Source organism: Aquila chrysaetos, chromosome 5, assembly GCF_900496995.4.
Source record: "Aquila chrysaetos chrysaetos chromosome 5, bAquChr1.4, whole genome shotgun sequence".
In the NCBI taxonomy this organism is placed as follows: Eukaryota; Metazoa; Chordata; class Aves; order Accipitriformes; family Accipitridae; genus Aquila; species Aquila chrysaetos.
The window spans coordinates 69,377,573-69,400,532 of NC_044008.1; the positions used below are offsets into that span (position 1 = coordinate 69,377,573).

The 22,960-nt window shown below is 52.5% G+C and overlaps 1 protein-coding gene across 21 annotated transcripts in view; it reads left to right on the top strand.

Moving 5' to 3' along the window:
• CACNA1G (calcium voltage-gated channel subunit alpha1 G) overlaps positions 1-22,960 on the top strand; it is a 151,758-nt gene that overhangs the window by 48,733 nt on the left and 80,065 nt on the right. For all 21 annotated transcript variants that reach the window (XR_003923343.2, XR_003923342.1, XM_030013969.2 and 18 more), the window contains exons 3-10: positions 312-445; positions 10,218-10,315; positions 12,466-12,625; positions 14,502-14,793; positions 15,310-15,402; positions 17,014-17,824; positions 17,913-17,957; positions 19,362-19,726. Coding sequence is in view for 19 of the 21 variants with exons in the window: in XM_030013969.2 (XP_029869829.1) it covers positions 312-445; positions 10,218-10,315; positions 12,466-12,625; positions 14,502-14,793; positions 15,310-15,402; positions 17,014-17,824; positions 17,913-17,957; positions 19,362-19,726 (1,998 nt within the window). In the remaining 2 variants the exon portion in view is untranslated. The remainder of the gene's footprint in view (positions 1-311; positions 446-10,217; positions 10,316-12,465; positions 12,626-14,501; positions 14,794-15,309; positions 15,403-17,013; positions 17,825-17,912; positions 17,958-19,361; positions 19,727-22,960) is intronic.

The following is a 22,960-nucleotide window of genomic DNA, read 5'->3' on the forward strand; positions in this document are numbered from 1 at the left end:
TTGCCAGGCTCTGCCAGCCCTAACATAGCCAAGCCTTGCTTGGAGTGCTTGGGAAGGGTTAACCATTGAGTTTACAGTGAAAGCAGAGCCTAAAAAATACTTGTCCCTTTATCCTAGCACCGTGGGTGCTGTTGGCCAGTCTGGGTTGGGGGAAGACACGGGGCGGCTCTCATCACTGCCTCTGCCCAGGGATTTTATAGCTCTTGGTGGTGCAAGAGGAGACCTTGTTGGACTCAGGTCTCTAATTCCCTCCCCCGGTGTGAGTGTGCAGCAATGCAGGAGCATCCCTCCTCCCTTCTTTTCTTTTGCAGAGCTTCGATGATTTCATCTTTGCCTTCTTCGCCGTGGAAATGATCGTCAAGATGATTGCGCTGGGGATTTTTGGGAAGAAATGCTACCTGGGAGACACATGGAACCGCCTGGACTTCTTCATCGTCATTGCGGGGTAAGCCCGGTGTGGCTGGTCCCCCTCTCCCCGCAGTTCTGTTGTTATTTATGGCACCGCTTGGCAAGCACTGGATTTGGGGGAGCGGCTGGTTTGCAGCGGTGAAGGCTGGGGGCTTGCTGGGCATTGGTACTGTCGGCATTGCCCATCCTGGCTCCTCAGTGGGGATCACCACCCGGACCGCAGTGATCCCTCCGGTCTTCTCCATAGCTCGCGGGAGAGCTGTTCAGCTCATGGAGAGAGCAAGGCAGGGTGACAAAAGCTGTTTGCGGTGGATTTTGGCCAGCCCGGGTCCTGGGGCTCCTTGCTGGGTGCTGGGCTCAGCTCTTCTTCCTCCAGCCCTGCTGGTGATTTCGGTTTCCATTGGGGGAGGTGGCGGTGGAGTAGGCGGTTGGGAGCACGGAGAGGCATGCCAGGGAGGATAGTTCACTGAAATGTGCATGATTGCCCTCATGATTATACTTTTTTTTTTTTTTTTTTGAGGGAAAGCGACCAAGTTCGCCTTTTTGAGCATTTTCCTTTCAGAGGCACCTGGTTTGAATTAAAGGCTCTTCCAGCACCCGAGAGTCTCCTGGCGGAGGCTGGAAATCCACATGAAAAGTCCCTGGCCCCCAGCCAGCGAGCTGAATTTCTTTGACACACGAGTCGCTCGCCGGCCCTTGCCTCCCCTCCCCGCTCCAAGAGCCCAAAGACCTTTGGGAAAACACTGCTTTTTTTCCTCTTTTGATAGAGCTAGAGATCAAATTTACTGGATTTTCCTGGAAAGGAGCAGGGGACCCTCCCAGCTGGGCTGTTTACCTGGCATGGGTTTGGTGTGCCCCAAGAAGGGGCAACACCTTGGTGGGCTTTGCTTGTGGTCCATCACTGGCTCCACAGGGTCACGGCACACACCTCTGCCCGGCAGCTGGGAGAACCGAAAGTGTGGCCCAGTAAAACCAGTAGGGAGGTGCCAGGTATCCCAGTGCATCCTTGGCCTGGGAAACTCATTGTCATGGTGTGCTGCAGAGCCCAAAAGATGGAGCGAGGCTCAAGACCCAGACTGGAGGCAGAGATGGAGGGCAGAAAGGCCAAGAGCTGTAACTGTCCCTGTAAACCCATTTCTGCAGGAGGCTCCAAGCTTGTGCTTTCCAGCTGCACCAGCCTCTGGCTCCTGGGGTTAGGAGAGGGATCAAAGTTTCCTCCTGAAGTATCTGAGCAATGTTAGGGGCCGCAGCAGTGGGACGTTGGACAAAGTGGGACCCCTGGTCTGATCGGCTCTGGTAGGCTTGTAAACATCAGCAGCATGGCCAAGGGCTGGAGCCTGCTAAAGCCACCCTGTGTATTCTTTATTTCTTCTTTTTTATCATTTCTTATACTAGAATTAAGTGTGATGAAGAACCAGACCCAAGCAAGGCCAGCCGTCCCACCAGGGGAGGCTCGGGGAGGCACGGCGGTGGGTGCTGGGCTGCTTCCAGCTCCGCTGCCCCGGGGTGCTGCTGCGTTCCCCTCCCAGCCGGGTCCTGCCCTTACCTGTTGAGCTTACAAAGTCTTTGGAGCTAGAATTATCCCTGACGTGCTTCTCTGGAGAGCCCACCGTGATGGGACCTCGGTCTAGAGGGACATCAGCAGAGACTGTCCCAATTCCTATGCCGAAATATAGCTGCACTTTGCTTAAGCAAGCGTCAAATCTCCTGCCCACCTACCGCACCTAGACAGGCGTTTGGATGTGTGATTGCCGCCTACTTCCCGGGCAGAGCACGGAGAGCGGCACCGACCTCCCCTCTGACACAGCCGCCTTCCCGATGCGCGGAGGCATTTATTTGTTGCAGAGGTTTTGCAGCCTTGCAGCCTGAGCGTTCCTGCGACCCCTGCCAGGTCGGCTTTGCCTCTCGCTAAATGATGGGTCTTCCCATCATGTGCATGAACTGTTCCCATCTGGGCCCCGTCAAAACCAATTCAGCTGACAAAGGATCGAACTGGGTTTAAATACAAAGCGGAGCCTCTCCTACGCCAGCGTCCGCTTTCTCTGCTCTCTTTTGTGCCCTCGCGCTCTCCTCCAGCCATTGCCCATCCATCCCAGAGCGCTGCATCCTGCTCGGAGCATCGCTGCCGTCCTGGAGCATCCCTCGGCTGTCCCTGGCAGCACCGAGTGCTGGGGAAAGCCGAAGGGGCTGCAGGAATGGGCCAGTGTTGTAAGCAGAGGAAAAAATCAGGAACCCAAGCCCGTTACTAGACTCAAGATGTAGGTAAAAAACACTGTAAGGATAAGAGAAAAAAGCACTCCAGGGTCAAATCCCAACCCGACCTCTGGCAGCAGATTCCTCTGGTAGCTCGTGAGCACAGCTCTGCGGTTCCAACATGGGCCAAATTACACTGACGAGCATCCAGACCATGGTGCTAACAGCAAAGCACGGGAGCAAGGGACGAGCCGAGCTCGACGTGAAGGCATCTTGCATCTGAGCAGGTGTGTGATGTCAGGAAAGGGGCCAGAGCCGAGCTGCAGCCCTGGAGGAGAGCGTGCACCAGGGTGATCCTCAAATCCCCGCTGTATTTGCTAGATACCCGATAAAGCGTGTCACGTTTGTATGTAGGTCTCCTGTAAGGGCTTCAGCCAGGTTTTCCAGTGAAATGACAGGGAAGAGACCCCCAAACTGACATTTCCACGCGGCCCTGGTGACCGCAACGAAGCAGCTCTGCTTCTGCATTCCCACTTTTTTCCTCCCCTTTTTGTGCAAGACATGGGAGGGGGGAAGCAGCAGGACAGCGTGGGCTCCCCAGTACCTGGCAGGTCCCCGGGCTCCTGCTCTCCTGCTTTCCCTGCCAATTCCTTTCCCATGGGCAGCAGAAAGTGATGGCAGGGGGAGAGCAGAAGCAGCAAACCATGTCTGTGGGGCATCGGGTGGGGAAGGCATGTCATGCCGAGGGACATGTGGGATGTGCTGCACGCCGGGGCTGTGCGCTCCCACGGGCACACCATCCGTCGAAACCCTTCCCAACTACCACCAGTCTAGGAGAGGCTTCAAAAAAAAACAAACCCCAAACTTGTAGTATTTAACCGCCTGCTTCCTTGAGAAATTTCTGGACCTGACAGAGGTTTACGTTGCTGAGAAATCTTTTTGCGCATTTGCCCCAAATCTGCCGCTTGCAGAGGGCTGGGAGAGCTGCTTGGGTGCTCTGCTTGCTCCTGCCGCGCTGCCGGCCACTTTCGCGGCATGCCATTAAGTACTTCTCAGCTCTGTTAAACTGTCCAGACCAATCTCATGAGCTCATGGAGAGTAAATGACTTCTTTGTGACAATGTAATGCAATTAGTGCTAATTGTAGAGTGTGTAATGTCTGCAACACATCTCTGTAATTACAGTAAAACTTGCTGGAGATGAGAATAGCGCTGTATTATCAAAACTCAGCTTAGTGAAACATGGCTTTGGCTGTAGGTTACCGAGTTGCATGGGGAAAAGGGAAGAAAAAAGTGATGAATGGCATAATTATGTTGCGTTATTTTAAAGGAGAAGATTTGGGGAGTTTGCTTTTAAGAGAACACTTGAAGGTTAACAGGCGTTGCAAGCCAGGTCTCGTCCTCTAAAAACAATTCAATATGATTTTGACCTCTCCCAGTGTAAGACGCAGATGTATCAAGGATGAGCGCTTGTTTACATCCAAAAATATGCAGAAGCGTTTACCGTTTAGTGCTGACCAAGGCTTGGGCTGGTGAACTGGAGCTGTGGGATGGAGATGTGCCCTGACTTGCCGTCTCCTTGGCCGCTCCGGGACCCCGCACGCGCTCTGCCTCCCCCTCCTCTGGGCAGGGCGCTGGGACCTCTTCTCCAAATCAGTCTGTGGGAAGCGGGTAGCCACAGGTTGAGATCTACCTGCTCCTCAGCTGGAGCCATCCCCATCCCCAGCCACTTTGCTGCAGTCCCACCAGCTTGCAGGACATCAGCTTGTTTTGACTTTGGTCAGATAAAGACCTCCGCGAACCTCTGCATCCCTGTGGATTGAATTGTGCTTTAAACCATCCTCACCAAAAAACCCAAACCCAAACCAACAAAAAATCCCAATGGTTAATTGTTTTCCCAGGAGAGAGGCTTTAAATCAGGGGATACTTTGGTGCTGTAAGAGCTTACAGGGTTCCTCTCTGCCTTCTCTAGACACAGGGTCGAGCAGGGCTCTGGATCCGTGCCTGTGTTTCTGCTCCCCTCCAAGCAGGGCTGTGCATCGTCCCGTGTTTGAGTTGTGTGGGTCTGTTGTTACTCGGGGCTCAGTCAGTTGTTTGGCCAAGTCTGCGGAGTCCTGTGTGTGCTTTGCTCATTGTAACAGTAACGGGCCTCTTAAAAGACTTTGTAGGAGAGTTAAACACTTCTGGAATATTTTGCTTACAATTCGAGACGAGCTGGGGCTGGAGGTGGTTGGCAGGCTGCTTTCTTCAGAAACGGAGACGCCGTTTCTTTTTCTCTTTGCTTCCTGAACACTTCTTTTATTGTTTGTTATCATTTTTTCTCTGTGTTGAAGGCTGTGTTAAAGAGTTAGCTCTGCTGAAGCCTTCATAAACAACCCTTAAGGATGTCTTGCTCCCTCCTGGTTTTGAGTGCTGAATTTCAGGGATGAAATATGCTGCAGGAAGCCTCGCTGTATTCATAGGTAACAGAAGAGAAAGGGATACCGCAGTCCCCCTCTCCATCCCTGCTCCATCTAAACCTGGATGGTTCCTGAAACGCTCTTTAGCTCAGAAACTGGGATAAGGGCGATGCTGCCAGACTGGTCTCTGCGGGGAGCGGTGATTCCGTGGCTGCAGCAGCCAGAGCAAGGTTGCTGCTGGGTGCTTTGGGTGAAGCTTCCAGCCCGTGGGCTTCACCTCACAGCACCAGTTCGCTTCACAAGCAGGCAGGGCTCTTCTGAAGGGCACTTTAGCTGTATGAGGCTGATCAAGGGGCTTTTTCAACTCCCCGGTTCAGACATGGGCAAGAAAGCGCTGGTGTGGGGCTGCCCACGGGAGTCCCTGCTGCAGCCTCCCGCTGCAACTGTGGGCAAAGGCTGTTCTTTCCCCATGTATTAGTCCCTTTGTCCCTTAAAAAAAACCCCAAACAAACAGAGAGACAGGGATGAATGTTGCTTTTTCATCCCCTCTGTCTGCCTGTATTGATCCCTCTTGCACGGAGGAACAGCACCTTGGAGACGTGGCTGCGCGGTGCCCTCTGCGCTGCCTGGGCACCGTGGGGTAATTGCCCGTGTAAGTGGCCGATTTGCACACGCAATTACCCAATGTGCAATCACAGCCGCAGCCCCTTTGAGCTGCAGTGAAAGCTGCACCAAACCCTCTCCCAGGAATCTGCCCCTCTCCGGTGCTTGCCGGGATGGATGCGAATGTCCTGGAAGCCGGGAGCCTCCTCCCGTGGCCCCACTGCATCCTGGCTAATCCCGAATTAGGTACCCTTCGCTCCGAGCAGAAGTGGCAGAACCGCATCAAGCCGATACTCATGATCGCAAATCTCCGGGGGTTCAAAATGTGGGGTTGAGCTTTGCAATTTGATGCCTTCGGTGACTTTTGGGAGGATAAAAAGCAGCCGAGACCGGGGGCTGCTGAAGCCCCCCCAGCTGCGGATGCTCTCTGCTCCGTGCTGCCTTACCACAGCCTTCGCAGCAGAGCATCCCGAGCAAGCTGTGTCCCTGACTCACAGAAACCTGCTGGGTAAAAGCAACCCCTCTGCAGCCTCCCTTGCAGCCGAGCTGACTCAAACCCACCTGTGAAAAGACTTGGGTTTTTTTAAGTTTTAGGACTTTTTTAAAGAGAATTCTTTAGTTTCTTTCAGTTCTTCAGCTGAACTTGCTGCTGCTCCAAAAGCCTCATTATTCAAGTGTCCTGGCTGGGACACGTGGTGCGGCCGGATCCGGCAGGCTGCAGGGTTCACACTCCCTCCAGTGCTGTTCTTTTTATTCCATTCAGCTTGATTAAAACGAGTATTTTTAAAATTAAGCAACACCCACGATTGCGGTGAGACTTGCAAGACTTAAAAAGCAGCTCCTGAGCAAAAGCGGAGTGCAGCAAAGCCGGTGAGGGCTGGGAGGAAATTTCATTTCAGCTTTCTGAAGATACAATGCTGCCTAAATAATTTCCTCTTGTCTTTTCCAACATGGCTTAATATCATCCACTGATTACTGCACTTTGTAGATAAAGGGTGCCTATATGCCCGGTTTTGGGAACCTTTTAAGGCTGAATAAATCTGAGCTCTATCTCTTGCCGGCAGCGAGCAGGGGCTCTGTGCCTCTGCGGGCAGAGGCGGGGGCAGCTCCCGGGAATGCTGCCCTGCCTGCAGGCATCGATGCTTTGCTACTTGTTCCTTGTGTGACCTTGGTCACATCCCCTGGCTGTACAGCATCGCCAGCACCCAGCTGTGTTCAGAGTTCAAGTTTTCCTTGGAAAGGGCCCTCAGCACAAACTCCATGACTCTGATGGGTCTTCCCACCATCTTCTGCTTCCCGAGCAGTGATCCCGGGGATGGGAGCGGAGCCAGGGCTGAGAGCAGGGTGGGTCGGAGAGGCGATGCTGGGTAGGTGTGGGAAGGGCTTTGCCAGCATTTCTGTGCTCTGTTAGAGGCTCGCTGGGTGAGAAGACCCCTTTCAACCCCTCCTGTGAAGCTCCTGAGCATCGCTTCTGTGAGCCCTTCACTGCAGGCAGGGGTGCTGCCTGGCACTGTGCTTACGAGATCCTTCCCAATGCTTTGGGTTTTATGTGGAAGAAACCCCAGCGTGCTCTGAGTCTCGCTGTCTCCAGGCAGAATAGGAATGAATTTCAGCTGCCCGGTCCATCCTGAGCCATGCCTTGTGTCTGACTGCTGAGTCCCGGGAGTTTTCCTTCTCGGAGGAGAGTTTGCCAAAGGTTTGCATCAGCTCTCTCTCTGCATCCCACCACCAGCCCGTTGTACGTCTGGCTTTACAGATGCTCTGCTTTTATTCTTAGAAAGTCCTAAATATTTCCGCTTTCCATCTGAATAACTCCAGCGATCGGGGGCTGCTGATCACTCTGACGAGTCTCAGCATTTGCTACGAATCCATCCTATTTAATGCTGAGTATTTCTCTGAGCCTTTAACTTGGCTGGGCATCCAGGTCCGTGGCAGAGGCACTGACAGGCATCGCGCTTTCCCGTTTGAACAGAAATGACATTTGAGTTGAAGCTTCATCGGGGGCTTTTTACACTGCAGATTTTCAATGCGTAAATGTTATATATGCTGGTAAATGCACCTGTCACCTCGCCAGTTGGTGACATCCTGACGTTCACTCTCCCTGGGTATCTTCCCTTGCCAGGGACATGGATTGATTCCTCCCATGCATCCCCTTGCCTTGGGAAGTGACCGTAGAGCTGGGAAGTGGTGGGATTCTCATTGGACTTGCTTGTTAGTGACTGATTTTTCCCCACATTTTTTTCCGCCAATACTGGGTTCTCTCGAGGCTCCTGAGCTGTTAGTTATCAGCAATGTGTAGATGCTGTAGTCTAGGTCTGGGGCTGAGCTTGCGGTGCTGTAATGCTGGCGCTGGTAGCAGTGCCCAGCAGCAGAGGTAGGAGAGCACCCACCCGCTCTTGGTGCTCAAGTGTTTGCTCAAGCTACTGGGTTGTTGTTTGGTTGGTATTTTAAATTTGGCATTATAATTGTTCTTTAATATGTTAAATCAAAACGCATTTTACAACGTGCCCTTTGCAGCTTGCAATCACACGCATCTCTGGAAGTGAGTCTAGAGCTGTCATTAATCAGAAAATGATTTGCCTTGTTGCAAATAACCATATGCTGCTCTGAATTTTGCTGGTAGCCTCTGTTTTAATACTGGATGGAAAAAAAGCTGTATGTGTGACATGGGCTTTTTACCTGAATCCTGCAAACCATACAAAAATCTTCTTTTCAAACAGCGAGTGAAACCTGAGAACCATTAAAGCCCAGGGAAGTTGTTGCCCCTCTCCTTACCTTAGCCAAAGCTCACCCAAGGCGGTGAGTCCTGCGCACCGAGGAAGGGGCTGGTTTTGTCACTGGGACCGGGTGGGCTCTCGTGGGCATGCTGCCTTCCTCTGGTCAGAGGATGAGAACAAGCTCCTAGTATCTACACGTGCCTGTCTAATATTCATCTTCTGGGACTGTCCCATGGCTGTGGGTGTCAGCTAAATACAGAGGAACATGTTAAAGTTATTTTGATCTTAGATATGGTTTGATCATCATCATCCTCATTAGAGCCTATCAAGAGAAATCAGATAAAGTGTCACTGCATCAAGTGAGGAGTCGTGTATTTGGGGGGTAGAAAGTCTTCTCCGCCCCAGGTGCTCCTCACCTGCCAACGGCCAGGAGGGAGGAGAGTCGGTTTGGCTGATCACAGCTAGAGCAGAAACCTCCAATGTGCTGCAGCCGTGGCAAAGCTAACACGGCGCTGATGAATCCTGCGGGACTTCCAGCAGGGAGGGAGGGAGGAAGCACTGATGCCTTTGTGCAAGGCGCCAGCAAAGCCTCCTTCAAAAAGCCCGATGTCTAATCACGTAAGATTAATTCAGGCCAGGGCAGGTGTGGAGAAAGGTCGTGACTGGGAAGCAGAGAGCCTGTCTGCGAGATGGGGCTGGAAGAGCTTGGTTTGTTTGACTTTGCAAAATCAAGGCTGAGAGGAGATGTGATGTGTCCTCTGTAAATACATCGGGTGGGTAAACACCCGGGACAAAGAACAGCTATAGAAGCTACTTAAAAGACAGCGCTGCCATAAGAACAAATGGATATGAGCTTGTCCTGAATAAATTCAGGCTGGAAGTTAGGCTTCTAACCACCAAAGTTGGAGGGAGGGAACCACCCAACTAGCTTTGAGATGGAACTTGATAATTTTCGGAAGAGATTAATATCCTGTGGTTGCCTGTGGCAGCGGGAGCCTGGCTGTGCGGGGAGCCTCGTGGTCTTCTTCCTTGCCTTTGCCTGGCTCTGCCTTTTCAAGAATGCTTTTGGGCAGAGCTCTTGTGTTTTCCCATGGCTGGAGAGCAAAGTCCTGGCGGTGACGTGACTGATGGCCCTGCTGTGCTTGAGCAAAGGTGCCATGAGCAGAGGGAGACGGTGCTGGGGGACCCCAGAGACTCGAAGCAGTCCAAGTGCATCCTCAGACGAAGTCATGTGAAGGTTGCACCTCAGTGTCCTGTGCTGTGAAATAACCCCCTCAGGCACAGCGTAGGAGCACTGGGAGGTTCCTTGGTCCACATTTGCCTCATTTGTTATCTACAAGTGTCATCAGTTTTGATTTGTGCGCTTGCCCGTCCGCCTGAGTCCCACCTGCCAATGATCTCTGCTGGGTAGAGCTAGCATAGCTCAGTGTCCTGTGGTGCACACTCCTGTGTCCCACAGAAAGGGTCTGCACCAGGGGATGCTCCTCTCTTCTTTTCAGGGTGATGGTGGTGCTCAGCACAGCGAACCCAGATTCATTAGAGTATCTGTACAATTGCTGTTAAAATCAGGGCTGTGTCTGGAAATTGCTCCCCTGGAGTGTGCAGGGACTTTCAGAAGCTTCTGCCCTGGACCTGTGCAAAAACAGTAACAAAAGCAGATGAGAGAGAAAGAAGATCTGTGGCTGTGTGAGCTGGTGTATCACATTCTCACTCATTGACTTTATTCTGATACGCAAACAACCCTTAATTAATTCCTCTGGCAAACTTTCCTGATGGGAGAGATGCAGTAACAAGTCCCTCTGTGAGAGGTTGGCATATAATGTTTGATTTATAATGTTTGATAATCTAACATTTCTCCAGAAGATCCTTGACGTTCCTCCGTGTTCGTGTCTTTTGCAGGATGCTGGAGTATTCCCTGGACCTGCAGAACGTCAGCTTCTCAGCGGTCCGCACCGTCCGCGTCCTGCGGCCGCTCAGGGCCATTAACAGGGTCCCCAGTAAGTCAGATCCTTATTCCTCCCAGTTGATGCAAGTTCTCTGTATCTGTGCCCCAAAGATGGAAGAGCAAACACAGATGTTCCCCATCTTACATTGCAGCTCAAACGTTCACCTAAGCCTGGTAGTGCTAGGTCCTATCACCACTCTCTGGTTTCCAGTGCCTGTCACTCTTCTACTTTAAATAATATTCCTTTTGACACCTGTGGCACCAGAGATGAGCCACCAGTCAGTAAGATATCCAGGACTGTCTTCAGACACCTTTCTTTCTCAGCTGAAGAGGGTCTTAGGAGGCTCCTAAAGTGAAGGGATGCAGGCGTTAGGGATTGACTGAGCCGGCAGCCTTTGCCAGGCAGCACGGCAGAGGGGTCTGAGCCATGCTGCTCCCACCCTTCCTGTGCTACCCCATCCTTTCCTGGAGAAACTGGGATGAGGAAATCTTGTTGTGCCTGGAGACAGCCCGCTGGGATGTGCTGAGGAGCCTCCTCTCGGAGCATCTCTTGCTCTTCTCCCCAGAGCTGGACCGTACAGCCCCAAACCCCAACACCGCCAAAGAAAACCTGGGTGGTATGGGAGGTGGCTATTCAGTCCTGGTTTATCAGGTCATGCATGAGGGTCTCAGCCCCCCCCCTTGAACAGCAGTGGGTGGCATTGCCTGCTCCTGCGTGGCAGCAGGTGATGGCAACCCAGCCCTGTCCTCGGAGAGGCATTGGCCATCGCAAACCCAACCAAACTGCCCAGGGAGCCGTTCCTTCTGCACCGTGCTGGGCAAAGCCCGGAGCGCTGCGAGAGGCGCTGAGCTCCATCCCTCTCGGATGCTGTACGGATCGGGTGTGTTAAGCGTAAGTACAAGCACATCAGAAACGTTGTTTTCCTGGTCCTACAGTCCTGGGTATCGAATCCAGCATTGTTTTAGCCAAATTAAATCCAAGTCCGAACTCCCCTATCTGAACTAGCCCAATGCCGTGACGAGAACTAATCAGCTTCAGTTCTCTCTGCCGGTGCTGGAGGTGCCTGGGCTCTATTTATTTTTCTGGTCCTGACTCTTGAACTTAATCTGGCTTTGCTGCTGCTGCTGCTGCTGCTGCTGTTTCAATCGTTATGGTAGCTTCAGAATCCTGTTTGCAACGGTTTTTTTTATCCCCACTGCTGAACTGATGGATGGCTGAATTTATCCACCACTGTCTAACTGGGGATGTAATTCACTTAATGTATTTTGAAATCCCAGGTAATTTATCTTGGCTTCTCTGCAACGTAGTTACAATGGGATAGAAATGTAAGGTGGGAAAAGAAAAAAGAGGGTTTTGTATGATGATGATAAATGCAATAACCACAGAAAGTCATTTCAGTTAATTAGGAGTTGATGCAAGGTGGTTGTTCCCCAGTAGAGGAATAGAAGAAAAACCCTGATAGAGGAGGTGACAGCATCAGGAAGGGAGAAAAAAGTCTTCTTGAAGTATCAAAGTAAAGGGTGCAACAGTAAAGCTTTCTTTAAATGAAAATCAATATAAGCGAGTGAGAGAATGCAGAAGATGGGGAAAGAAGGAGAGCGAGAGATGAGCAGAATATTACAGAGACGTCAGATGAAATCAATTTTTTTGTGTGTAAATGTCAAGTTGAAGTCACCATCAATTTGTCTTTGTTACAGAACTGGCTGTTCCCGAACTTGTGAGAATTAACTGCCAGAGAGAGTCCTGTATTTTAAGGAAGAGAGGGGATTTAGGGTAGATGAGGGGAATTAGGGAGGGGAGGGAATTTTAATATATACTGAATGGGGAAAGAAATATGACTGAGCAAGGAAGAATGTCAGAGTTTGGTCTCAGGGAAGAAAGGAGACATAAAATTGCTAGAAAACTTTAGGAGGAGAAAGAGGACTTGAGATGGGGAGTGAAGGGAGGGAGAGGGGAAGGGAAGGGAGGTCGTGTGCCCCGGAGCAGGACACGGATGAAGGGGGGTATCCCAGGGGCTTTGGGGGAAAACCAGCAGGGACTGGGGAGCTGCTGGAGTTTGCAAGCTATGTGGGGGTGACAAGGACAGTGGTTGGGAAGGCAGTGGCTGTCAGTGGAAGGAAAAGTATGGATGGAAAGGAAAAGGTCAGGAGGACATAGCTGGAATAAGAAAATTCAGCGTGGACATTTCCTCTTTGCCTCAGGTATGCGCATCCTGGTGACGCTTCTTTTGGACACGCTGCCCATGCTGGGGAACGTCCTTCTCCTCTGTTTCTTCGTTTTCTTCATCTTTGGCATCGTGGGAGTCCAGCTGTGGGCAGGTTTGCTCAGGAACCGCTGCTTCTTCCCCGAGAACTTCAGCATGTGAGTCTGCGCAGGCAGCAGAAATGTCTCTCCCGCTCGAGCGAGCGTATCTCTCCAAGAGACAAGGATATCCTCCATTAAAAAGCCCTGGTCTTCTGTAAATGCTTCCTGCTCCTAAATGCCACCACAACTCCTGCTCAGGCACACACAGCCAGAACAGAGCAAGCTGCGACAATTTGCCATTCGAGTCCTGCAAGGCTGGCCTTAACCCTCAGCTGGCACTTGGGAACCTCTCTGATTGATAAGAGCTTCCAAAAAACCCCTGAGAATAAGAGTTCAGGCTTTCTAAATTCAGCATATCATTAACGTGTGACCTTTTCTGCATTTGTCGAGACGTTGAGGTCTGAATCCTGTTCAGCAGCTGGTAGTGTTTATTGGTATGACATTTGTAGTCCCGCCTAAACCCCAGGGAAAACTGATGGAGATACCATACATTTTGTGATGCTAGATCCTTTTCAGTCTCAAAGCAACAGATAGTCCCTGGCCCAAAGTGTTAATTTTCACAGATCCCTGGATTTTAAGGCCAAGAGGACTATTGTGATCAAATGGGGTTTTGTAGCACCCAGTTTCCTGGCCAGCCAGCTTGCCAAATGTAGGAGTGTTTGAACAGTGGTCGAAATGTCTGGTAGGTGTCAGCCTTTTTCAGACCAGGATTTCCACACCTGTTCTCCTACCTACCTGGTTTTTTCCACCACCTCCCTCCCTTCGAATGCTAGGAGAAGGGCAGGTGACTGCAAGCCCTTGATGGCTGCTCTGCCGAGCTCTGGTACCCCTGTCCCCTTTCAGTGGATTGCTTTCAAAAATTGACTCCCCGGAGTTGGTCTGGCTAGATCCACACCTGGATGGAGAAGTCCTGCAAGCCCAAAACCTCTCTCTTGCACACAGCAGGACCATGATGCTGCTGCTGTGGCTAGGCTGGCTCTCGAGTCTGGAGCTGGTACGATGCACCTTTTATCCTCTCCCACGCATCTCCTAATCAACTGCCACCCCTCTTGTAGGTCGTGTCCTCAAAGGGCAGTTGGGAGAATCATTACCGGGCATGTCCCTGTTAAGTAAATGGCAACAGAGCAGAGGGACTACTTCACCACTGAGTAAATCCAATAGAGCCACAGGTTTGGGTGCTGTTTAATTGAGCCAGAATTCCAGGGGTTTAGATAAGCTTTGAAGGGTATTAAAGGCAATTCTGCAGGAATTAACCAGGCTGAACTAGGCTTAAAAATATCTTTGCAAGCTTTACTGGAAGTCTTGGCAGCATTAAGGAGATAGCTGTGTGCAGAGCAAGAAGCCAGTTCCTGGCTGGCCATGGGTTGTTTCATCTCCCTGAAGAGTGTTTTTGCCTGGTTTGCTGTGGTAAGGCCACCCTCAGAGGGAATTTAGAGCTTATCTATGGGCTGAACAGGCACTGTGAAATGCAGATGAAGGCCCTGTCTTCGGTTTTTAGGAAGCTTGGGAGGTCCTTGTACATAGAGTGTCCCCAAGCAATTCTCAGCATCTCCAGGAGGACAAGAGATACAGGAGTTTAACTGACTGATTTCCATCTTACTGCAGCAAAGGCATTTCAGAGAAGCCCCGCCGGGCTGAATCCTGCTCTTAGTCCCCTAAAGTCAAAGCCAGAGCACTTCCAGATGGAGTGACTCTTTATAATGTCATCATCAGAGGAGTTGCTGAGTGGCCGAGTGCACTGCCTCAGTTTCCCAAAACCCAGTTAGGGACATCATCTCACCCAGTGGGGCTGTAGAAAGTCCAGGGGGATCCCTTTAAAAAAAAAACCCTTTAAATTCCAGAATAACAGATGTCAGACTGCTGTTACAGTTGTTACCTTGCCAGATTGCCTGCAATCGGTGTGCAAACCCCAGCCCTGTCTGGACTCTTTCAGCCCCTACACGGTGGATTTGGAGCGATACTACCAGACAGAGAACGAAGACGAGAACCCTTTCATTTGCTCCCAGCCCCGGGAGAATGGGATGCGCTACTGCCGGAGTATCCCAACACGGAGGGAAGAAGGTCTTGAGTGCACCCTGGATTATTATTCCTACAATGACACTACCAACACATCCTGTGTCAATTGGAACCAGTATTACACCAACTGCTCCGCCGGGGAGCACAACCCCTTCAAGGGAGCCATCAACTTCGATAACATTGGCTATGCCTGGATTGCGATATTTCAGGTGAGCCTTGTCTGCAAACTGTCGCGAGGTGGGTGAACAGCCGGTCGTGCCCCCCAACATGTTCCTAGGGGCTGCGTAATCGCGCTCCTGGGAGCTATTTTGCACCAGCAAGCATTATATAGCAGTGCACGGGTGCTCAAAATGTCAGGGGTGCAATTTGATGCTTGAAGATGCCTCCATCTCACATGCATGGCCAAAACCCCAGTCTCCAAATCCTCTGTGTGTGCAGTTAGACCATCCTGAAGTGGAGCAGAGCCGAGAGACTGCTCTTCCCTCTGCAAAATGCAGTAGTGGGCCTTAGGACCAGCTGGAAAAGAAGGGCTGGCTTCAGTCTGAGCAGTTGGTAACGTGGCTATTGGCATTGGCAGGAGCAGGATTTGGCTCCTCAGTGTCTTGTACTGCACCGAGACCAGCTATGGGGTGTCAGAAATGGCGCAGCCAGGAGAAACGTTGCTTGTGCACTTGGTGTTGGAACTGAGCCTCGATGGGTTCATTTTCCCTTCCTATCTCCACCAGGTCATCACACTGGAAGGCTGGGTGGACATCATGTACTTTGTCATGGATGCACACTCCTTCTACAACTTCATCTACTTCATCCTCCTGATCATTGTGAGTGGCCTTAGGGGAAGGTGGGGGTCCTTTTGGCATTTGGAGAGAGCAGAGTGGAGTGACCCAGAGGAACAGGGCAGATAATACAGTGAATGTAAAAGCTGAGGCAGAAACCAGCCTGCTGGAAGACACGCAGCTTCAATACGGCATTGCATTGCAGCTGCGTTTTGCTGCAAACATGAAGGAAAGAAAGATGTGCTTAAGCTATGGTAGATGCACTTCTGTGGCTGCTGCTTCTACTACTTCTCTCCTTGTGCTCCAAGGTCCTCTCTCGTAGTTGCCACCTAATATTTAAGTTTAAAAGTAGGCAAATTCCTCTGGTCAGATTTTGAGCTCTGGAAGGGGAGGAGGCTGCCCAGAAAGTCCCCCATATCGAAGAACCCAGCTGGCTGGGACATTTCAGGAAAACAGTCCCAAACTTTAGAGAGCACATTAAGAAAGGAGGGAAGAGATTACTGCCCACAGCCCACCCACGCTTCACAGCATCATCCAAGACCACCCACAAAGGAGACAACAAAGAGTTTCTGTGGGGTGGGCTCCATGATGGGCTTCATCTATGCAAGCAGAATTGTGACTGGCTGAGCTCGTTGTCTAGACTCCCTTTATCGTCAAGGGAGAAAAATAGGTGCTTTAAGGGGGTGATTCATCTCCTCTGAAGGTAGACATCCAAAATAAATTAGATGCATTGCAGACTTGATGTGCCTATTTCTCTCTTGACTCTAAAGGATCATTAGGTGCCTCACTCAGATGTAGCTGAGATAAGTGAGATGAGTCCCCTTCTTGCTGCCTAATTGGCCTAAGTCCAGCAAAATAGCTGCACATTGTCCATTAGGCCATTGTGGGGATTTCTGCTCCTCATCAAACCAGGACTCAAACCCTGAGGAGAAGGTAGGAGGTCGTTTAGTCCATGATGCTTTTTCTAGTTCATCTATTAGCTTCCCCAAAAAAGAAACAGTCCCTTGCTCTCAGCATCTCCGAAATGATGGAGAGGAAGAGCAAGCAGTACTTTTCCAGATGCCGTGCGAGTAACATTAGCAGTGTGTGATAGCCCGTTAGCACGTCAGTAATTCTCTGTGATCCAGGCTGGGCTCTGCAGAAGGCAGAACCTCATGAAACCCTGGTTGGAAATAAAATCTCCAAGCTGTGGGTACAGACTGCTGATGCCCTTGCGTAACAGTCACCCGCAAATCCCGTTAGCAGGGGAAAGGGATCTGCTCGCAAGCTGCCCACACGCTGCCAGAAAAAAGCGCTCCTATCAGGAAGGCTCAGCGCATTCATCGTAATGCCACTAATTGTGATAATTACAACCGCTGTCTGCGGAGAGAGAAAAACACCATCTTAAAAGAGCAAAAGGTTTTTGTCAAAATAATCTTCTCTCGTCTTTGATCTTTGGCATCCGCCATAGAGCGCTGGCGTGGGAGTCCCCGGGGCGGGGGCTTGGGGGCTGAGTCAGCCCCTCCGCGGTCCCGGCCAGCGGTCCCTGCTAGGTGACGCAGGGGCTGGGGCTGGATGGGGTTTTCCCCCAGCTCCTTGCGCCAGGGCGTGGGGTGAGGCAGGGCTACGGGGTGGGCATGGCCACCCCGAGGTGGCTGATGGCTCCTGTCCCCTTAGGTGGGCTCTTTCTTCATGATCAACCTCTGCCTGGTGGTGATAGCAACGCAGTTCTCTGAGACGAAGCAGCGCGAGAGCCAGCTGATGAAGGAGCAGCGGGTACGCTACCTGTCCAACGCCAGCACCCTCGCCAGCTTTTCGGAGCCGGGCAGCTGCTACGACGAACTCCTCAAGTACCTGGTTTACATTGCCCGCAAAGGCAGCAAGCAGCTCGTGGAGGTCTACCGGGTGGCGGGCGTGAGGATGGGTTTCCTCGCAAGCCCCACGAGCAAGGCAGGAGCCGACCGGCACGCCAGGAAGCGCCGGAGCAGGAAGAGGTCCTCGGTGCACCACCTCATCCACCACCATCACCACCACCACCACCACTATCACCTGGGCAATGGGAACCTGCGGGCACCCCGCGCCAGCCCGGAGATCAGCGACGTGGAGACCAGCTCGCTCCACAATGGGACCAACCGGCTGATGCTCCCCCCCTCGGCACCAAACCCCCACGGGGCCCCCAGCGCCGCTCCCAGCAACACCGAGTCCGTCCACAGCATCTACCACGCCGACTGCCACTTCGAGCCGGTGCGCTGCCGGTCATCCGTCCCGCAGCCGGGCCTCGGTTTGCCGAGCCCAGAGGGGATCCCCAAGAACATCGTGGGCGGCAAGGTGTACCCCACGGTGCACCCCAGTACCTCCCATGAGATGCTGAAAGAGAAGAACCTGGGGGAGGCGGCGGTCGGTGGTGGGAGCAGCACCTTGACAAGCCTCAACATCCCGCCCGGGCCGTACAGCACCATGCACAAGCTGCTAGAGACGCAGAGCACGGGTGAGCCTGGGGCTGGACGTCGGTCTGGGGTTACCTTGCAGAAATACAAGCTACAACCCAATTTCTTTCTCTTTCTGAATCTTTGCAGGGTTCTTTTCAGTCCACGTTACAGAGAAAGGCGATGGCTTTCCAGGTGAGGCCAACATGAGTCTTCTGACCTACCTAAGGCGTCTTATAGCCAAAACCAGGAGAGAGGTTTCAACCTCCAAGACTTCATACTTGCAAGAATCCAAGGGAAATGAATGTTTTCAATGAACCCATTTTCTTTCCCATCCCCATCTTGCCCCCAAACCAATTTATTCTGTAATTACAGGGAACACTCCCCAAATCCCTGCACTCCCAAAAGCAGCTAGAACTGGGCTCAGTGACACCGAGCAGAGCTGGAGCCCAGCCTGGCCGCTTCCAAATAGCCGTGTCCCTTCCTCGCTAAAATGCAGGGGTTGGAGGTGGCTTCGTTGCCCACCACTTGCTGCAGAGCTCGGGGACGGACATCTTCCAGATCCGAGTCCCAGCACATCCGTGAGCACTGCGTAGCGCTCTCGTGGGACAGGAGGCTCACGGAGATCGAGCGTCTGTTTTGCACGAGTGCTCAATGGCAATTGCAGATGCCGAGTATTAAAGATCTGTGATTTGCTCGGGAAGCTCGTAACAGAGCCAGATACTGAATGCAGCTTTCCTGGATCGGAGGTTTCAAACCTTCACTGCAAGATGCTCTTTCCCCCTCCACATCCTGAGGTTTGGGAGCTTGGGCCAGGCTAGTCCAAACCCCCTCAGCCTCCAAGAAGCGTTTCTGGCCAAGCTTTCCCAGGCGGTCAATGCCTTTTCCATCCCACCGCAGCGGCATTGACCTTTCCAGCCAGGAGCTGTGCGGGGAAGAGACCAAGTCCTGCCCCCAGCCCAGAGCTGCCTGGAGACTAAATACACAGAGCCGGGCTCTGAGTCGGTTTAGCGCTGGGTTTTTATTCGCACTGCTGCTTGCTGCTGTGCGTGAGTCAGGAGCGTGCTTTGCAGATAGTCTCTCCCCTTGCAGCCGGCTGGTGGGATTTTGGGGGAATATCCCGCTGATATTGTCACCCCAGGAGCCACCTGGCAGCTGGGAGCTGCTGTTGAGGGCAGTTCGTGGGGGGGGAAGCTGGTGATTTCAGAGCATCAGCAAACAGCGGGAGCAGGAAAGGAGGCTGCTGGCGGCAGTGCTCCCAATAATTACAGCCCGGAGCCTGCCAGGGCCAGGGGAACTGATTGCTTTCTCCTAGCTGTAATGGCCACAGGTATAACGAGGTGGGCTAGGGGTGCTGGGCTGGTGGCAGTGTCTGCCTGGGGACAGCAAGAGGGCTTTGTAACTGGGGAGAAGGCACTCGGGGAGCCCAGCTTTTGGGCTATTTAACCCAGCAGGAGCCCTTTTCACCTTAGGAAATGCCTGTCTTGTCGAGGGCGATGGTTTGGTGCTAACGGGAATGGCGGGTTGCTCCCGTGGCCGCCTGCAGCCCCTCTGTCCCAGCTGATGGATTGCCCTGCCCCTGCCCTGCTGGCATTTCAGGTCCCTGCCAAAGCTCCTGCAAGATCTCCAGCCCCTGCACCAAGCTGGATGGCGGCTCCTGCAACCCCGAGAGCTGCCCTTACTGCCTCAAGGCGCTGGCGAGCGAGGCCGAGCTGACGGACAACGAGACGGCCGACTCGGACAGCGAGGGGGTCTACGAGTTCACGCAGGACGCCCACTACAGTGACCAGCGGGACCCGCAGCGGGGCAGAGCGCGGGCCAGGAGAGCGAGCCGGGTGCTGGCCTTCTGGCACGTGGTGTGCGAGACCTTCCGGAAGATCGTGGACAGCAAATATTTTGGCCGTGGGATCATGGTGGCCATTCTCATCAACACGCTCAGCATGGGGATTGAGTACCACGAGCAGGTGAGTGCTGTCCCAGCGGCTCCTGGCGCGGTGGGGATGCGGGCGGTGTTACGGGTCCGAATCCGGCCGCTGGCAGGATGGTTTGGGGCAAGAGGCATTGGCGTGCTGTAGGAAGGGTCCCAGGACAGAGCAGGGCTGATTTTTCTCCTCTGAGCCTGCTTCCAGCTTGCAGGCAACGATCACCCTGGCTGGTACTGGGCTGTGTGAGCTCCCACATCCCAGTCCTGCCAGGGGTGCTCAGCACCGTGCCGGGACCGCCGTCACGCGAGCAGCACCACGCGTTGCTGGTTTCTGCGGCGTGGGGTCCAAGGAGAGGGAGCAGCCGTTTGCCACTGGGTTTGTGCCAGCCTGGCAGTGCTAGCAACGCTGCTGCCGGCTGCGGGCTCTGGGTCGGTGCAGCTGCAGGCAAGGAAGTCTATTGAATTTGCAGTCCCTGGAGAGGAGGTAACAAATGCCTTTGCCTCCCCGGTGAATGCTCTAGCAACAGCACGCTGAGTCCAAAATAGACTCATTGCTGGCTATTCCTCCGCTCGATTATCTAAGTCCTTGCAGGCGAGAGGCTGCCTCTGCTCCAGCCTCTCGCACACTTGTCACCTAGCAGAGCTTTTCCCTATATATAGTCATTAAGAGAAGGAGTTACCATGTTCCTCTTGAAATGTCTCCATAAGATGACAAGCGCTCTGGTTTTAGAGAGGCTTTTGCGTGGTCTGGTCTCACGTAGGTTTTGTGGCTGCTGCTGGCACGGTGTCCTCGGTCCTGCCGCAGGCATGGGATGGCTTGGAGCTGCAGGTGCATGCTTCGTTTGGATTTGGGGTGAAGAGTTTATTAGCAGGAAGGCTGAGATGCTGCAGAACCTTGTTATATACCCCTCCAACTCTTGAGGGCTCCCGGTGGCCAGCCCAGCACGGTGCTTCTCCCGGGATGCCAGACCTCTCCCCCCCCAGCCAGACACGGCCACCCCTGTCCCAGTGCCAGCCTTTGCTGGGAACTCCCTTGCATCTTGAGTCGCGGCTGTTTACTTTTCTCCCTTCCTGGCACATTTTGTGTTTGCAGAGTCGCTCGCAGTTGCATGCAGAGGCGTTTCTCCCACAGCTCCCAGTGGCAGCGGTGGTGGCTGCAGATCGCTTCCAAATTCCCGTGTCCTCCCATGGCATTAATGCCTCAATGACCGAACACCAGGGAGACGTGGCTGTGCTAAATGTGTCCCTTCCAGCCAGCACCTTCTCCCTGACGTCCTAATACAGTCTGGCTGGCTAACCGTTGTTTTCAGTACACATTAAACAGCAATGTGCTCTGAAGTCCTGCAGGTTTCACCTTCATGTGCTGCCCTTGGTGGGAGCTCTGCGGGGAAGCTTGAGTGATTCCACCTTTATTTAATAATACTGGGAAGATCATCTCCTCGGAACCCCGGAGGGGGGGTGGCTCACAGAAACCGATAAACAGTTATATTCCTCCTTTGGCTGAAAGGTGAAAGCAGATCCGCCGTGTCTTTGCTGCGACTGTCCAAGGGGCGGATTGTCAAAGCTTGTTGCCCTTTATCGGGAGCATCTTTGGGAGATGCTGGTATAGGCTCCCACCGTGCGTATACCGGGGGGACCATCCCACTGGGAATGGGTGGCTGAGCAATCTCCCATCATCAAACACCCTAAAGGCAACACAGCTTCTTAATTCTTTGGCTCGGGAGAAATAGGGCAGTGGGGTGCTGGCCTCTGCCTCAGCCAGCAGTGAATCCCGGCAGGCAGCTGGATGGGAAGAAGCGGATTTTTGTGGTGGTTTTCGGGTAACAAGGTGAAGGGAGCTGATAAGCGTAGGGGGACTCCAGACGCTGTGGGTGGTTGCTTTCTTTGACGGTATTTTGAAGCTACTACTGTTCCAGATTCCTTTCTCCCAGGCATTTGGAGTGAATAGCGGAGATTGTTTTTATTAGTTCATCTGCTCGAAGTGGCGGCAGAGCAGAGAGGTGTTTTTCTGTAAACTCGAGAGGCTCATAGTCTGCAGTTTCATAATCTGACAGTTATGAGAGCAGGAATTAGAGGGGAGAAATGCTGGACCAGGCCTTTCTGCAGAGATTATAAACACGGAAACATGTGATTTTTTTCTTTTAGAAGAGCCTTTCCTAAAAGTGCAAGTGATCAGCCACGCCAAATTTATCTTCATTGGCTGATGTTTGCAAAGTCGTGAGGGGGCTTGAAGAGTACTTGACTCCATGACTTTCTATATTAAGCTCTCTGCTTATTTAATGAATATTTACCTCTTGGGCTTTTCACATGAGGCCACCCTGGGCACGCCGGGCTATATTAGGAAAAATACTTTCAGGATATGTTTTATGGTGCCATGTCAAAAGCCTTGTGTTTTTACCAGCACCTTGCCAGAGGGGAGGGGACATGCTAGCAGCTACTGTGTGAGAGGAAGGATGGGCTAGTGGTTACTCTGGGAGGATGAAGGCTTCTGCCCTCGCTTCTGCCCTCCCATCTGTCCCCAGCAGTGCTGGGTGGGATTCAGCAGCTCTGGGATGACCAGAGCATCCTGGACTTCAAGACAGGAGCTGGTCAGCTGAAGTCCTCATTGTAGCCAGGAGAGAAAAGTACGCTCCTCTGGAGGCTTTGTATCTCACCTTGGGACAGGCATCCTGGAGGGACCTGCTTTTCTCCATGGAAGATGCCTAGAAAACTTAAACAGTGTTTCAGTCACTTGCTTAACAGACTCATCGACCAGAGAAGGCCAGGTTGGGATATTTAGGATGACAGTGGTTCTTTGAAGGCACATCAAAAAGAGTGGAAATTAGCAGTATGTTGAAAACATTGGCCCCCACCTCTTGCTGCTTGTTTGCATTCACCCATCAGTCAACCTGGGCAGACTGAGCACCCATGGCCAGGGGTGCTGGATGCACATAGCAAAGGTAGTTCATGTCCCCAGGAGTTCATCTCCTACCTTAGACCCTTCCATCCCGAAGCTCCTCTCCATAGACCACCTTCCACTGTAAAGTCGTCATCAGCTAATATTTTACCATCGTATGGCTGGGGCTTCAGGAGCTGGGTTTCCTCTAAGCTCCTTCTGATGTGAGCTCGCTGACTTTCTCACTCGGCATCAGGTTGCTTCCACGTGGTTCCTGCACGTGCGTGAGCCGTAGGTACACCTGACCGGCCTCAACTCTGCGTTTTCTGCCCATCCTCCCCACCCGTCCAGTTCTGACTCTTGCCTTTCTCATGACTGCTGGGTTTAGTGGGAGGAAAG